The sequence below is a fragment of the Lolium rigidum genome, chromosome 6 (assembly GCF_022539505.1).
Source record: "Lolium rigidum isolate FL_2022 chromosome 6, APGP_CSIRO_Lrig_0.1, whole genome shotgun sequence".
Lineage (NCBI taxonomy): Eukaryota > Viridiplantae > Streptophyta > Magnoliopsida > Poales > Poaceae > Lolium > Lolium rigidum.
Genome location: NC_061513.1, coordinates 148,314,766 through 148,332,684, shown reverse-complemented (window position 1 = coordinate 148,332,684; position 17,919 = coordinate 148,314,766). Strand labels below are relative to the sequence as shown.

The 17,919-nt window shown below is 48.1% G+C and overlaps 1 protein-coding gene across 1 annotated transcript; it reads left to right on the top strand.

Annotated features, from left to right (window-relative positions):
- Positions 1 to 10,963: 10,963 nt before the first annotated feature.
- Positions 10,964 to 17,568, top strand: LOC124663406 (aspartic proteinase oryzasin-1-like). The gene is made up of 13 exons (XM_047201113.1): positions 10,964 to 11,314; positions 11,412 to 11,472; positions 14,139 to 14,233; positions 14,329 to 14,441; positions 14,659 to 14,827; positions 14,920 to 14,959; positions 15,065 to 15,129; positions 15,644 to 15,757; positions 15,844 to 15,908; positions 16,537 to 16,690; positions 16,780 to 16,899; positions 17,156 to 17,244; positions 17,484 to 17,568. Exons 1-13 carry the CDS (start codon positions 10,964 to 10,966, stop codon positions 17,566 to 17,568), a joined length of 1,521 nt encoding a protein of 506 aa, XP_047057069.1.
- The last annotated feature ends 351 nt before the right edge of the window (positions 17,569 to 17,919 follow it).

Below are 17,919 nucleotides of genomic sequence, written 5' to 3'. Positions count from 1 at the left end.
CTGCCTATGCGGCGACAACGTTGTCTGCCAACGATGAGTGCAGCGGCAGCCCGTTGGTGTCAACTTCTATGGGGGGATCGTCCGGCCCCTCGGTGGAGGTGGTGGTGGTGGCGGTGGTGGTGGTGCTGCATTCGCTGCTCGATCGGCGGCGGCTCGGCTTGAGTCTGGGGCGCCATTGTTCTAGACTCGGGTGACCTGGACTTCGCCGTCCGGATCATCGAAGTTGAGGCGGGCGCTGGGGAAGCCCTGGTCGTGGGCACGCTCAATGCGCAGGTGGGCGCGTTGTTGGTGGTGTCGTGACAGGGCTCTTGCTGAGTCCTGTCCGAGGCGGAATTTCTGCCGCTCAACCAACTCCTTTTCCCTCTATGCCTCCAGGGCCGCTCGATGTACTTCGATCTCGGCCGCGGTCGTGGTCGCGGGGAGCGGCGTGAGAATGGGTTGTTGGGCTCGTCATCACCAGACACCATGAAGACGGTGGTCGGGTACTGGTACTATGGGGCCTCGACGGAGTTGGGCTCCGAGTCGCTGTCGAAGAGAGGGAGGACAGAGCTGTCCTCGTAGTCACCCGGGTTGGAGACCGGGATGATGGAGTCTACGGCCGCCGCTGCGATGATGGATCCGGCGACTGATGCCATAGCCGCTAAATCGGCGTCGTACTCCAAAGCCGACTCGTCCTCAACGTAAGTTTCTCCGTGAGGGGGAGAGTGGCAGTAAGCAGCTGGCCCGGTGCGTACGGATCGTGCAGCTGGCCGAGGCGGGCCTCGGCGGGGTCGCTGACGTCGGCGAGCCCGACGAAGAGGTTGATCGTGCCGACCAGCACCATCCAAGCGTGGGTGAGAGGTGACGGAGCCGGGTGGTAAGTGCTCGGCTAGATGTGGAAGAAGCTGCCCGTGGCGATCATCCGGCCGGAGGCGACCGGCCGGCGGGCAGGCGAGTAGGGCCTCGCCACAGCTCAGAGGCTTAACGTCCCACGCCCCATGGTGGGCGCCACTGTCGTGGATATGACCACGACAGGTGCTACAGGGTGCAACACTTCATTGATGCGGGAGCAAGGCGACGTAGCCATCTACGGAGCGAGGTGCACAAGACGCAAGGTTTTACCCAGGTTCAGCCCCTCCGGAGAGTAAAAGGCCTATGTCCTGCTAGATCTATTACTCAGTGTATAATTACAATGGGGTGGCTCAATCGGCAGGGATACCGAGAGCTATGGAGGTGAGATCCGATCTCTGAAGGTGTGTTGTCTAAGGCCTAGCTCGGGGGTTTATATAGGCATCCCGATCTAGGGTTACATGAGGATAACTACAAATCGTATCCGAATCATGTCAGTTGCTACAAAGTCGGGATTTGTTATCCCATAGAAAAGTAATCTCGCTTTCCACCCGCCTGGGCCTTCAGTCCAGTCGTCATTCCGGGGTTTAGGTCCAGTTGCACCAGGGTTTTAGGCCTAGTCGTCTTCGCCGACTGGAACACTCTCTGGGCCTTCCTTCCTGCGGCGAGTGAGACTGATGATGCACCCCCTTGGGCATATCCCCATCACCCACTATCACTCATTGGACATCGGCTAAAAGGACATTCCGCTATATTCAAGGTGCACTCAAAGTTGATATTACCTTCCGAAAATCTAACTCTAGTCTCTTTAGTGCCTTTATAGACAGAGATTGGGCTGGCTGCCTCGATGTAGACCCTCCATAGGAGGATTTGCAATCCTTTTTGGCCCCAACCTCATTTCTTGGAGTGCTCATAAACAAGCCGCCATTTCACGCTCAAGAACCAAAGCTGAATACAAAGCTCTAGCAAATGCAACAGCCGAAATAATTTGGGTTCAAGCCTTGCTCTATGAACTACATGTGTCTCTTTGTGCTACTCTTTGTCTTTTGTGTAACAATCATGGCACCACCTACTTGTCTAGAAATTTGATTTTTCATGCGCGCACTAAACATATTGAAATTGATTTCCATTTTATAAGAGAAAGAGTTGCAAGCAAAGAAATTTAGCTAAAGTTTATATCAAGCAAAGACCAGCTAGCCGACAGCTTTACAAAGCCTCTTCGAGTGAAGACTTTCGAAGAATTCAAGCGTAATCTCAACCTCTCCATTTCTTCCGCGCTTTAGATTAAATTAGGGTGTAAGAAAAAAATGTAACCAACATAAATATGGCAAGGGCAAACCCTATGGTGTAATACTGTTGGCGTCAGAAACCCACCGGCGGGCAGCGACGGGCAACACAGTAGAGCCGGGAACAACTAGGGCTGCGGCTGGCCCCAGTCCCTCAGAGCGACGGCCCGCAAAGCCTCCTGGTCACACGTCCGATGCTATCGCAAGGGCGTGCCACCTGGCCTATACCCGGCCAGGAAGGTGTTGGATGGTGCCTCGCTTAGTTTCCTGCAGGGCATACACGTAAACGTTGAATACGAGCCTCGATCGGCTCTCGGGTTATCCTCGTGAATCGGCTCAAAGAGCCGATCCACCCATGATTCGAACTAGGTGTCCGAATATATGGTGGTCCTGCTTGATCAAGGTAAAGCTAATGAGATCTACGACGATTTAGGGTTTTCACCGCATAATCGGATCATCCTACTCACGATTGGGCCTCGCGCTCGCGTACGGTGATCATAAGCCGATCCTAGACGGGGCCTAAAAACCAACACGAAGTTGATCCTCGGAACATCCTGTCTAGGGCTAGCAAACTTCACCCTACACGCCGCTGGATCCTCCAACACTTTGTAGGGCCTAACTATTGCAGATATTAAACTAATCCTTGCAGAGCAAGGAGCAACCGTAACGGATCGGATCTACTAAACTATGATCAAGCGGGGTGCCGCCCCTACACCTAAGATAGGTGTAAGGGCGGCTAGATGCATAAGGGTTGCACTACGACAGCATATGATACGAAGAACAATGCTAACCCTAATACATCTAAGATAACTACGTTGCTCGCCATCAAAAAGGCTTCATGACGAGCAACGCATGAACAACAAGATAGGCTTGTGCTGCCTAGATCGCAAGATGCGATCTAGGCAGCATGGTGCTTACCGGAGAAACCCTCGAGACGAAGGAGTTGGCGATGCGCCGAGATTTGTTTGTGTTGAACGTTGGTTGTTGTTTATTCCATAAACCCTAGATACATATTTATAGTCCAAGGGACTTTCTAATTCAGGCGTGCACCTAACCGTGCACGAGTACAACTCCAACTCCTAATCGACACGTAATCTAATATGTTACAGATACAAGGGCAAACTAGCCCAAACTTTGCATGTAAGGCCGATTCACGTATTTCTTCTATAAATAATCTTCGAGTCCATCTTGATCACGGCCCACCTCTGACTCGGTCAAATTCTGGTGATAACACATGCCCCCCTGGTTTTGGAAATGACATTTCCAAAATCATTATGCTTTCTCCGTCGGGTCATGCCGTGGCAGGGCAGAAACCGCCGCAGAATCCTCATCATGATGCCTTGCCCCTTCCACTTCTCCACGTGCCCGCAAAATTTTCCTGTTGGGCACCATCTCCTCGGAAACTGCTGTGGCATTGAATCTCCCTCATATCCCTTTTATTTAACCGTTCTAAACAGCTCGCTCCTCTTTCATCCTTCTCACATTAGCACCCAAAAACCCTCCTGTGCCACCATGTCTTCTTCCTCCTCCTCCTCCTCCGAGCTTTCCTACGGGTCCTCCTCCTCCCGCGAGACGCCGCCGGACATCCGCGCCCCAGAAGAATGGGACGAGGAAAGCCACGCCTCCTCCATCTGGTCCGAGGACGACAAGTCCTTGACCAGCGGGGATGAAGATCTTCAGTTCCTCGCCGACGGGGAACTGGAGTCGGAAGGCGAGGACGACCGGTTCCCCTGGGACGGCTGCCCCACCTCTGAAGAAGAGGGAGAGGAAGATGACGACGAAGACGACGACTCCCTCGAGGGCTACCCGCCGGCGAAACGCCTCCGCATGTGGTGGGACGACGACAGCAGCGATGATGAAGACGGGGATGAAGCTCCCGTAGAGGGCTACGGGAGTAGCGACGAGGAGCCCATCGGCAGCAGTGCCGATGAGAGTTCCGAGGATGACGACGAGGGCAGCGAAGGCCCGTAGATTAGGATCTACTAGTGTAGGCCTAGCAGTAGTAGATTGGTCAATAGACCCTTCTTTTGTTCTTCCTTCTTTGAGCGATCGGCTCTTTCTCTGTAAGAAATCCTGTTTATGAATGAAGAAGTTTCTCCAATTTGACCTTGCCGATTTCTTTTTAAACCGATTCCCAATGAGCCGATGGCAACGCATCGGTCTCTCATAATCCGCCCTTCCTTTCTTCGACCAGGGGGTGACTGCAATCTTGGCCAAAACTCAAAAAGCCGATGTCAGCGCATTAAGCCTTCATGAACTATCCTTTGCCTTTTCGAACAATGAATTTGAGTTCCATCGGATCACCACCCTTGACGAAAATCGCGGCGCAAGACTAGCCGATGACCACCCAATCGACTTTCAAAAATAGAGCATCCATCAGGCCAGCTGCCCCCCGAGTCTCAGTCAAGGCGAAACAGAGACGAGGGCATGCCCTTCAGACCAACGGACCTGGGCTAGATCATGCCTGAGAGAACTATCATGCAGAGCCAACCGATTCCCAACAAAATTGGCTTTCTAGAGCAGAGAACCCTCAGGGTGAGCTGCCCCCCGAGCTTCTTCAGTCCACTTCTCTGTCTTTGCAGGTCAGATCGGCTCCTTTCCTTTGGTGAATCTGAGGCAATCCAACCTTAACCTGGTCTGCACGTCCAGGCTGCTCTTGGCATTGGTCAGGGTCATGATCCCTCAAACCGCCCCAACTGACATTGTGGCCTCGAGTACTTGGCATTCCATTGAATCCTTAAGTCGATGTCTGCTGCATCGGCTATGCTTAAAAAATTTCAAATTTTTTTTGGCCGATTTATGTATCGGCCCCCATACTTCAATACCCATCATCAAAGGATATCTTAGGCTGCTGGGCATTTGTAGGACGCTTCTACTGAATATCCTCGCGTTTTATCCACCTGGGTGCCCCCCGAGCCGATTCTGTCAAGGGACTTGATGGTATCGGCTCTGTTGGATTACATGTTGAACCCAGGCAGAATGGATGGTGAGGATAATTTTGGCCGATTGCTGGAATTGGCCTCCACGTTGCTTGCTCGATGAAGGTTTTGTAATGTCCCTTCATAAATTTTTTGGGGCCGATCACAAGGATCAGCCTTGCCACGTTTACTCATTGATCTGCTCTTGCTACTCGTTCAGGCCGGTAGATAAAACCAGCCCAATTTCTGACTTTATCATGTTGGTGCGCTTGCTGTCGTCCACCTTGAGTGCATTGTGTAAACGTGGAGCACTAAGCTTCGTCGGAAGGACGAGCACCATGTTTGTGCCAGCCGATGTTTCATCATCGGCTTTCCTTTGCTTGGGGCGCCACTCCATTTTCCGTGGACGACCCTCTTCATCCAGGGATCGCTGAACTTTCGCAGCCAAATCAGGTCGTGCCTTCCTCAGTGTATGCAAGTATAGCCTTTCGGCTTCCTCCAGGCCGCGCAATCGCTGAACCCTGCGCTTTTGGGAACGGCTGAGTCCATCAGGGTACCACCTTGGCCGGTGGTACCTGTCTTCTTCTTCTCCCTCGTCTTCTGAATCCTCGAGATCTTCCAACCGAGGAGACTCAGCGCGTTTGCTTTGTGGCGGGAGAGGCCCTAGGCGCTTGAACACGGACACGTTGGCTGTCTCCTTCTTCTTCTGGTTGCATTCTGGGCAATCGCCGATTGTTGGCAATCGGCTCATTCCTGAATCCCAGCAGTGTCTGAAGAAGGGGCAGTCCCAGTGCCTGTCCTCGTCGTCTCGCTCCCCTGACTTTTCCTTGGCACGGCGCTCGTGCTCCTCCTCATCGCGATCGTGCCGACGCTGCCTTCTGGCTTCTCTAGCCAGACGATCTCTTTCATCATCATCGCTGGATCGTCGGCGTTGGTCATACTGACTCACATACTTGTTGAGGAGGTGATCAGAGAGAGGTCGTTGATACCTTATGTTCTTCACTTCTCCCTCTGTGACGTAGCGCTTGCCGTCTTGGCGGAGCCGATCGCGTGGAGCGGCTTCCTCTCGTATCTTTGCTATGAGAGCAGCTGCCCTCATCTCCGTCCTTACCGCAGTGGTGTCCAGGTCCTACCATGTTGATATTGCACGAGACATCCGGCTGGCACCCTCCATGGTAAGTATACTCCACCATGTTCACGGCGTGGAAGGGGTGTGTGTCGACCTTCATGGCGTATCGGTTGAAAATTAACCGTCCATTTTCTATCGCCATTTGGATCTGCTGCCGCCACACCCTGCAGTCGTTGGTGGTGTGGGTGAACGTGTTATGCCACTTGCGTATGGCTTTCCGTTCAGCTCTTGCACCGTGGGGATCTTGTGGCCTTCGGGTACCTTTATATGCTTCTCCGTGAGTAAGAGACCAAAAATCTGCTCAGTTTTGGTCACGTCGAAGTCGAACCCTTTTGGAGGGCCTTGTGGCTTCACCCATTTGCAGGACACGGGACCTGCCGCTCGAGTCCATTCAGCCACTGCTACCTCTCGATCTCCCGCAGCACCTTCATCCTCGTCTGCCTCAACCAGGGTCACCGCACGCTTGAATTTGTCCTGGTAGACATCTGGGTGGCGCTGCTCATATGCTGACAGCTTCTGCACCATGTGCGCCAATGAAGGGTAGTCTGCTTGGGAGGCCACGTCCTTAATCGATGATGAGAGACCCACCACCGCCACCTCGATTGCTTCTTTTTCACTTACATGAGCCGAAAAGCATCGGTCTAATGGTCCTGAAGCGCTGGACGTATTCTGACACTGTCTCCCCGCGCTTCTGTCGTACTTGTGCTAGATCGGCAATACCAACCTCGGAAGCCTCTGAGTGATACTGCTCATGGAACTGCTCTTCCAACTGCTTCCAAGTCCGGATGGAGTTCGGTGGCAGCGATGTGTACCACCCGAAAGCCGATCCCGTGAGGGACCGTGCGAAGAACCTCACACGCAACTCGTCCGATGCCGAGATCGTGCCCAGCTGTGCCAAATATCGGCTCACATGCTCGATGGAGCTGGAACCATCCGATCCACTAAACTTTGTGAAGTCCGGGAGCCGATATTTGGGGGGTAGCGGGATCAATTCGTAATCATTGGGGTACGGCTTGGTGTAGCCGAACGTCTTCCTTTTCGGCATCATGCCGAACTGATCTTTCAGAATTGTACAAATCTGATCCGCGGTGATGGCTGACGGTGTCGAACCCTGAAAATTCGCCGGGGTGGCATACTTAACCAGCCATGCTTGCTTTTCCAGTTCCGAGCCAACTGCAGGAGCTGGGCTCTGGAGGTTTGTCGGAGTGGCGTATTTAGCCAGCCACGTTTGCTTCTCAAGATCTGCTCCCGATGTTCCTCCTGCCGTTCCAGAGGCCCCTGCTGTTGCAACCTCGGTTCGAGAGTGCCCGGGTATTGCGGTCCAGGTACGTATGCGCACGCGTATCCGTGCGGGATCTCCTTGGGTGCCTCAAGTAGGAATTGGTAGTCACTAGGATCACCACCAATCTTGTAGACGACGTATGCCGATGAGTTCGGCAGTTCCGGTGCTGCCCATGCGAACGGCAGCGGAGGATGGGACTGGAGTGGCATCTCTCCTTTGAAAGTCCCCAGAGCTGGTCCCGACGGAGAATACCGGTGGCTCATGATTTCCTGGACCACGCGCGGAGCGACACGCTCCAAAGTGTTCACCAGGCTCTCACAGTGGCGGTGCAGCGAATGAGCCACCATGTAGTTGATTTCCGACGCAGCGACCTGGTGCGTTCTTCTGACGGGGCGGACAGGTCCACTCCATCGAGTGCGCCTTCAGGTGTGAATCCCTTCCACCTGACGCCATGGGAGCGGGTTCCGTGGAAAGAGCCGATGAGTTCGGCTTCGAGGGTTGCCTTGATCTCGTCATGCTTCTTCTTGAGCTCATCAGGCAGATCCTCGTACTTGACCGGAGTGCTTTCCGCCATCTCGGATGTAGATGGCGATGTGGTGGATGTCGAAGGTCGTCCCACCGGGCGTGCCAGAATGTGTTGGCGTCAGAAACCCACCGGCGGGCAGCGACGGGAAACACAGTAGAGCCGGGAACAACTAGGGCTGCGGCTGGCCCCAGTCCCTCAGAGCGACGGCCCGCAAAGCCTCCTGGTCACACGTCCGATGCTATCGCAAGGGCGTGCCACCTGACCTATACCTGGCCAGGAAGGTGTTGGATGGTGCCTCGCTTAGTTTCCTGCAGGGCATACACGTAAACGTTAAATACGAGCCTCGATCGGCTCTCGGGTTATCTCGTGAATCGGCTCAAAGAGCCGGTCCACCCATGATTCGAACTAGGTGTCCGAATATATGGTGGTCCTGCTTGATCAAGGTAAAGCTAATGAGATCTACGACGATTTAGGGTTTTCACCGCATAATCGGATCATCCTACTCACGATTGGGCCTCGCGCTCGCGTACGGTGATCATAAGCCGATCCTAGACGGGGCCTAAAAACCAACACGAAGTTGATCCTCGGAACATCCTGTCTAGGGCTAGCAAACTTCACCCTACACGCCGCTGGATCCTCCAACCCTTTGTAGGGCCTAACTATTGCAGATATTAAACTAATCCTTGCAGAGCAAGGAGCAACCGTAACGGATCGGATCTACTAAACTATGATCAAGCGGGTGCCGCCCCTACACCTAAGATAGGTGTAAGGGCGGCTAGATGCATAAGGGTTGCACTACGACAGCATATGATATGAAGAACAATGCTAACCCTAATACATCTAAGATAACTACGTTGCTCGCCATCAAAAAGGCTTCAGCACGAGCAACGCATGAACAACAAGATAGGCTTGTGCTGCCTAGATCGCAAGATGCGATCTAGGCAGCATGGTGCTTACCGGAGAAACCCTCGAGACAAAGGAGTTGGCGATGCGCCGAGATTTGTTTGTGTTGAACGTTGGTTGTTGTTTATTCCATAAACCCTAGATACATATTTATAGTCCAAGGGACTTTCTAATTCAGGCGTGCACCTAACCGTGCACGAGTACAACTCCAACTCCTAATCGACACGTAATCTAATATGTTACAGATACAAGGGCAAACTAGCCCAAACTTTGCATGTAAGGCCGATTCACGTATTTCTTCTATAAATAATCTTCGAGTCCATCTTGATCACGGCCCACCTCTGACTCGGTCAAATTCTGGTGATAACAAATACACCAGTGGGTAGTTCGACCTAACAACCATATAGAGCGGTTGACTCCTTTCCTTTTATATCTTGCCTTGTTTGTATTCTTTTTAAGTCTTTCCTTGTATGATGTATTACACCAACGGCTAGTTTGACCCAACAACCATATAGAGCGGTTGGCTCCTTTTCTTGTATCTCTTGCCTTGTTTTATTCTCTTTAAGTCTTTTCTTTTATGGTGTAGTACACCAACAGGTAATTTTACCCAACAACCATAAAGAATACAAACCCTATGGTGTAGTACAACAACGGCTAGTTTGACCCAACAACCATATAGAGCGGTTGGCTCCTTTCCTTTTATCTCTTTCCTTGTTTGTATTCTCTTTATGTGTTTCCTTGCATGGTGTAGTACACCAACGACTAGTTTGACCCAACAACCATATAGAGCGGTTGGCTCCTTTTCTTGTATCTCTTGCCTTGTTTTATTCTCTTTAAGTCCTTTCTTGTATGGTGTAGTACACCAACAACTAATTTGACCCAACAACCATAAAGAATACAAACCATATGGTGTAGTACAACAACGGCTAGTTTGACCCAACAACCATATAGAGCGGTTGGCTCCTTTCCTTTTATCTCTTTCCTTGTTTGTATTCTCTTTATGTGTTTCCTTGCATGGTGTAGTACACCAACGGCTAGTTTGACCCAACAACCATATAGAGCGGTTGGCTCCTTTCCTTTTATCTTTTACCTTGTTTGTATTCTCTTTAAGTCTTTCCTTGAATGGTGTAGTACACCAACGACTAGTTTGACCTAACAACCATATAGAGCGTTGGCTCCTTTTTTTAATATCTTGCCTTGTTTGTATTATTTTTAAATCTTTCCTTGTGTGGTGTAGTACACCAACGGCTAGTTTGACCTAACAGCCATATAGAGCGGCTGGTTCCTTTTTTTATTTCTTGCCTTGTTTGTATTCTCTTTAAGTCTTTCCTTCTTTGCGTTGCAACCGATACAAGATAGTGGTCATCGTTTCCGCCAACAGATGGATGTTTCCTCTTTTGCAACCATGCAGGAGCACAAAAAACTGGCTTCAATGTTATCATCTTCAGTTTCTTCTCATGCTTCGTGATTAATGAGCCGTGTGGCACACTAGTTATTCACCACCGACGAGAAATATATTTTTATATCTTCAGGAAATGGTACATGACCACCGAAGACACTGGCTTGCAGTAATTTTGTGGTCCCCGCGGTGAACCCAACAAAATCCACCACGGGACGTGATCACCACGTCCTGATCTGACGGCTCACGGAAGGGCACTGAATGATCCAACGGCGGAATGATCATTTAGCTTTGCTCTGTCCACCGGCCAAAGTTTATAAATTGACACAAGGCACTGGAGTGCTGCACTATTCACAAGTTCACTGGGCACTCTGCTCCTTCCCTACGACTGTTGTTCGGTGTGTTCTCTCTCTCTTTCCTGGGTAGAATACTTTGGGGAAACTTATCATCTATGAACTGCAATCTAGCACATCTCTTGTTAGTGTGTTTTCTCAACCACAGAGAAGTTCTGACCGGTTTTCGATTTGATGGTGATCAGATCAAGCAAATGTTTTCTTTAGATTTTGGGCTACTTCCATGGCTTATCATGTTCCATCTTATTATTAGTACTTTGTGATCTCATTTTTTCAAAAATAACTCTAGTAATTGGGATGATGAATTTCTCTCCTAAATTTGCAGCTCATCGCGCAGTCATGGGAACCGGCCGCATCGCGCTCCAACACCTACTCATCATTTCCTCCATGCTCCTCCTCGGCACGACCGCGGAGGGCTTGGTCCGCGTCGCGCTGATGAAGCTACCGGTCGGCCAGAACCACCTCATCGCTCGAGAGGATGCTCAGAGCTTCCTCTCGCAGCACCATGGCCTCGTCCTTAACGAGAAGCCGCAGCAACCTCCAAAGAGCGATATCGTAACACTGAAGAACTACCTGAACGCTCAGTACTACGGCGAGGTCGGCATCGGAACACCACCCCAGAACTTCACCGTCATCTTCGACACAGGCATCTCCAACCTCTGGGTGCCCTCCTCCGAGTGCTACTCTTCGGTGCGTGCCCCCAGCTCCTCAAGTCTTTATACAGTTTGGTTATTATTTATCACATAGCACTAATATGGGGCGTATGTTTTGGAAACTTTTGCTGCAGACTGCATGCCACTTGCACAAGACTTACACAGCCAGCCGGTCGAGCACATACACGAAGAAAGGTTTGTTAATCTAACATATTATCCACGCACCGGTAGTAAATACCTAATAGGCAAGAAAAATATTGCATTCGTCTATAAATAGATGTTACCATTTATCTTAATTTAGATGTATCTAGACGTTATTTAGTGTAGATATATCTAGATTTAGAAAAATCTCAAAAATCTATATATAGATGGAGGAAGAAATAACGACGATGCACCACTAAAATTTACTGTTGCTGATCTTAGGGTTGAAATACTGCCAACGTCTTATATAGTGGTACACCGCTAATAAACAGGTAACTGGTGGCATACTAGCCAAATAGCATGCCACCAAATGTGAACATTTTGTCAACTGCCGGTGGTGATGTGAGACAGTAACGTACGCTGCTAATACACCACGTGCTCGTTGCATGGGGCCGCGTGTCACTCTGTTATCATCTAGGCTTTGGCAATCTGGCACGCTGCTATTACTTGCTGCTTTGAAACCCAGCGAAGCGTGACCCTAACCTTGCGAGTAAGCCCACTCCGGACATTTTTCCTTCTACCTCTCGCCGCGAAAATTCCTCCCCTCTCGTCCGCACTTGTCTCTCCTTGGCTCATCTCTCTCCCTCGTCCCACACGTCAGCATGACACCACAGTGCGCAACGCCACCTAGTCCCGACAACCGGAGCCCCCACCGGCCAAACGCACCGCACCACTAACCGGCCCGGACCACCTCCCTCCTCATGCCCTGCTCCTACGACCTAAAACCTGTCTCCATGCTTGCCGCTCGAATCTTCCATCGTCGGTGAAGGAATCCTCATATCCGACGCCCTTCTCCTCCAGAGCTCACCCCAAGGGAAATCGCTTCGGGCCACGATACCATCCGCCCGCACCATGTGATGGGATTCCTCCATGGGCCGATCACATCAATATAGACAAACATACAAACAGAAAATCTTTTCCAAGGGTGCATGTCACACTGTTTGTTTTTCTCCTTATTAATGTTTCACAAATATGTACAATCTTACAGAATTGGATGCGTCTATAAAAATGCAAAGCCAGACCAACACGTACTAGTCTCTAGGTACTATAAAACTGCAATTGGTGATGATGGTATGGTGTGCTATTTTTCACCTAAACCCCTCGTAAATTGGCAAATCAACCCACACTCCTAGACAAGAAGTCCACCGATAAAAAAAATTGCATTTTAAGCGAGGGTTGAAGCTGCTGGCGCCGGAAGGCACAAACGAGTAGTCGGGGCGACACCTTGCCGACATCGGTCACGCGAAGGACGCGTCCAGGTGGACGAGAGATGGATGCATGAGTGAGGTCAACACTGGATGGAGGTGCTTGTCGTTGGGGAACAGTTGCTGCTACACTTGGTGCGAGGAGCAAGGAGGCAGCGGCTGCCGCGACCCTGTTGGCGGGGATCACACATGAATTGGAGGAGGATGGCCGGCCGGAGGTCGTACTCGAGGATGGTACCGCCGGCGGAGGTAACCGGTTGGAGTGGGGTCCTTCTAGCAGCACGCTTCTTCGTGGCTCGCTCTCATCATGCTCTTCAGGGCTGCAGCGGTGCGCGGCCGCTATAGGAGCGATGGGCTTCCACCGGAATTGGGCGGCTCCAGGCCATGGTGATTGGCGCCCCTCATCGTTTGGTACATCGTCCACCTCTTGGAATGCCGTGCCGCAAGAGGGTGGCAATCATCCTCGGGTAGCAGACGGCCACCATGGGGGACTATGGGGACGTACTTTCTAGTCAGTACTCCTGTGATTCTTCCCTTCCTTTGGGCAGCAATAGGAGCTCGCCGGCAGCGACATGCTATAGGTCTAGGGTTTGGTTGATGGGGTGGGCCTGGCCCGCTATTTTGGGCATGTGGTAGTTTACCATGGCGTGGTGAATGGTTGTACGTCAACCTCCCTTGGCCTTAGGCTATTGAGACACTGATCCCGGTCCTTGTTGGCCGGAGGGCTCCTTTTCAGTTTGGTTAGAGTTAGTGTCCTATTCAGGAAGGCGTGGCAGCGACTCCCTCAAGATGGAATAAAGTCCTCCCCATCAAGTCCCCGTCGTGACGGTGTATCTAGTGTCTTTGGAGAGCGTGTGGAGGTGTGTTTCCGGCAGATCTCGCTGGTTTTGGTCGGTATTCCTTCTGGTCAAAGCTTCTCTTCATCAGCGACGGTTGAGGCTCTCGTGCAATGGCTCTTTGGGGCTTTAGCACGACGACTTCCGCTACTACAATAAGCTCTATATTGGCAAGCTTTGTCCGGCTCCAGTGAGGAAGGGTGAGGGCGGCTTCGCTCGAGTTTTTGTAGTCGTCGCTAGGTCATCCAAGGACTGGGTTATAATTTTTATAATTTTTATCTTTTCTTGTACAACTATTGAAGATTATGAATAGAAGATCGGTGAGATTTTCGCAAAAAATACAACTACATATGATGTGGCACAAGGAATCTGCTGATAATTGTTATCAGAAGCGAGATACCAGCAGCTTAACACTTGCATGCCACGAACCACGTTTTTGATACACCGTTGATAGCCTTTTTTCCTACTGGTGATGTATGCATTATGAGATGATGCCATTCTAACACATTGTACACGTATTTTCTTCACCTAGGCATTAATCAGATGGTTTAGATTAAACTCTAGTAACCAGGAAAATGATACTTCCATGATTATAATATTTCATTTCCAATCTTGGCAGGAAAAAGGGTATCAATTCACTACAGAACTGGTGCAATTGCTGGTTATATTAGCCAAGACAATGTGCAAGTTGGTGGTCTAGTTGTGAAAAATCAGGTTTACGCGCTGTACTAGAAGGGCAAATTTATATTATGCTACGTGATGTTCATCCTATTTCAGATTATACTAATTTTATTATGCTGCCCTATTAGGATTTTATTGAAGCTTCGTTGGAACAGAGTATTACTTTCATGCTTGAAAAAATCGATGGCATCGTTGGTCTTGGGTTTAAAGAAATGTCATCCGGGGGTGCCGAACCTGTTTGGTGAGAAATGTTGTCTACAGAATTTCTCTGTTTTTCCTATTTAGTAACACTATCAACACTAGACATGAATATTTTAATTTATGTGTACTGTTTTATGTATTATATTAATATCTAAATGGTGCACTGTGGGTTCTTCTAATTTACTGGCATATCGTATCACCAAATGTTTATCATATAACAATATTTCTTATCCCTGACATCATAAGCGAAATTATAGGTATAACATGGTTAGCCAAGGTCTGGTTGGTCTCCCCGTTTTCTCATTCTGGTTGAACCGACATGCTGGTAAAGTGAAGGGAGGAGAAATAGTTTTTGGAGGAGTTGATCCTAATCATTACAAGGGAAGACATACGTATGTCCCTGTTACTAAGAAGGGATACTGGCAGGTGAAACCATTTCGTTTAGTTGAGTAATCTTGAAATTCAAGCTATATATAGTAACTAGTTTGTGCTCATAAATTTTGCCCCACTTGCTTCAGTTTGACATGGGCGACGTTTTGATTGGAGGAAACTCCACAGGTACTAACATGTCATTTTGTCATGAAAAATCATATGCACAGTATATGCTTGTATATAAATATAAAATGTTTTTAATTGTTTTTCTTATACCCCTATTTGTATTAGGATTATGTAAATCTGGTTGTGCTGCAATAGTAGACTCGGGAACTTCATTTCTTACTGGCCCCACGGTATGTGTTTGAGATCTATTCATGTTTATGCCCATAAGCAAGGAAAGGGGCTTTAGTTAATGCATGTAACCATGATTTGTCGATAAAACCTCACAATCAACATTTCTAGTAACCTAAACGAGACATTCCTTCGCAATTTAGGCCGTAACCCATATGGTTTTGCCTTCAGTTTTACCTTTTAGTGGAGGAAATGTGCATTGTGAAGATAAAAGTGTATGGTTAGATCCATTGCAGGTGTTTCTTTTGATTGAATTATGGTAGTTACAGTAGAAGGACAAGCTCAATAGAAAATTTTAAATATATAATTTTTGCAATTACCAGCTCCTTAGAAGCAGAACTAGTAATATTATATAATGTGAAGATCATCAAAATAAAACCTAATAGACCAGCATAACACGTTTTGAAGCATATTATGTATAACGTTTTTGTCGATAGCTCATAGAGTCATCTCTGGTGGGTTAAATTTCCACTCTTTTCCTTTAATCTTTATGTGTTTGCTGCGAAATATATACAGGAGATAATTACTGAAATAAATTGGAGACTTCCTATACCTAGGAGAGTGAGCAAAGCGTGCAAGAACGTTGTTTCAAAGTTTGGGCGGCAGATCGTGCATTTGCTGCTAAAGCGGGTTTGCTCATTTCCAGAAGTTGCTTTCTAGCTTGATCAGTCATGCATAAGGCTTGTAAAATCTTCTTTTCCGGGACTATGATGCAGATATTGCCAAGAGCGATATGTGGCATGCTTCGTTTATGTTTCCTTGTTGAACCTCATGGTGTAAGGTAAGAGTTGAGTCTTACTTGTACCTTTTGTACTTATGCATGTTCTGCACAACATATATGCTGTGAAATATGCATTAAAACATGAAGCATAGATATTGTGCGAGTAAGAGGATAATTAGTGCGTGGGCAATTATAGTGTATATAATATATATTCGTTAATACATATAATTGAAATGTCAGAATATTGCTCGCGCATTCTTTTGACAATACTTTGAAAATACCCTCATTTGTTATGTCTCTTATGTACAACTGCATGCAGGGCGACGTATACAGACATACAGTGGCAGAGCCATGACAACAATCTTGTGTAGTCATTTCCAAGTCGTGTAGTTAAATATATGTATTTATACCCTGAGGATAATTTACGCAGTAGTGTTAACTGCCATATTTCGTAGTACCAACAAACAAATATCATTTTATGCAGTAGTGCTAATTTCGACATTTCTCAATGTACCGAAATTGTTTGATTTGCTTGGATAATTTTCCCTAGCTGGCGCTGAAGGAATTTAGAATTCAATAGTTAAAGAGCGGAAGTGCATGAAGTAGGTTTGGTCTCCTTTTGACCATCCACATTGTTTTCCTTATATCCCGATGGTTGACATTGTTATACTCTTTCCTATGTACATAGTGACGACAACGCTGGTATTCAAAGGGTAGAAGATGAAGTTGGGGCATCAAATGGTTTTATTGTGTGCAAAGCTTGTGAGTTGATTGTTCAATGGGCGGTGACGCAAGTTGCAGATAATCAGACTGAGGATTCTATAGTGCATACCATTTACGAGGCATGTTTCCTACCTTGTAATACCAATGCAAAAATCACACGGTAACAAAGTTGAACCAGAACCAAAATCTAACTTATTCAACTTTGCAGATGTGTGACGGTATTCCCATCCCTACGGGAGAATCATCCGTGGACTGTGGAGAACTTAAATCCATGCCTGACATCGCCTTCACCATCGGGGCCAAACAGTTTGTGCTCAAACCCGAACAAGTATTGCTTCTTGTCCCTGATTATTACCTCTCGTATTTTATGTGTGTCCAAATTATCTATCATTTTTAGCAAGTGTCATATTTTTTTCTTAAGATTCCATATGTTGTTCCCACGGATTATTTGAAGATTCGGTCCTTAGTATATCAGTTATCAATTATGAAATCTTACCTGCATATAAAATTGATGAGCCACACAAGGTTTATAACCCATGCCGGTTAGTGCTGATTCGGTTTGACTTGTGATTCCTGTTGTTCAGTACATAGTGAAGATTGGTGAGGGTGATGCTACAAAGTGCACCAGTGGATTCTTAGCTATGGACGTTCCTCCTACCGGTGGCCCTCTCTGGTAAAGTTATACACGTGTTATGATCTCCCAACTTTCTTCGAATCAATATAAAATATGTGTGTGATGCCTCTTCCCTAGAAAAAAAAACGATGTTTGTTAGTTCCAGAGTTTTAAGAATTATTAGGTCTTTAAATGAAAAGAAAGCAGATAGATGTTTGCATCTTCAAAACTGAAAGCAAACGCTCCACGAAACTTGGTGTAGTCCTCGGTTCTGACATTGAGAGTAATTGGTGTTGCAGGATCTTGGGTGATATATTCATGGAAGCCTACCACACGGTTTTTGACTATGGAAATATGAAGATTGGGTTCGCCGAGGCGGCATAGGCGGTGGTCAAGAGCTCTTCCGGCCGATTTCATGTCCGATCGGCAAAAAAAGAATGAATGTGCATATTTGCGTGTTGCTAATAATGCTCGTGTGATCCAAGATAATAAACATGTACGTTATAATATGTCTAAGGCACTGATGCAATGCAAGCAGATTTTCATCATAAACTTTGCCACGGGATGGCTATCTCGTGGTTTTCCACAATAACACTCGGGAAGGGGAAAACATGTCCTCTTCAAGTTAAGATACCAAGGAGGATGACAAATATTTCTCCTTCTTTTGCTGATGAACAATCCTGAATCATCTCGAGGAAAGCTTAACTCACACATGGAGACACTCTTACTCCGTGA

Bases quoted from the DNA above. Each gene is read 5' to 3' on its own strand.
- LOC124663406 (XM_047201113.1), top strand. From the start codon at position 10,964: ATGGGAACCGGCCGCATCGCGCTCCAACACCTACTCATCATTTCCTCC. The intron at 11,473-14,138 runs GTTTGTTAATCT...CAATCTTGGCAG, and splicing joins GAGCACATACACGAAGAAAG to GAAAAAGGGTATCAATTCAC. The intron at 17,245-17,483 runs GTAAAGTTATAC...TTGGTGTTGCAG, and splicing joins CCTACCGGTGGCCCTCTCTG to GATCTTGGGTGATATATTCA.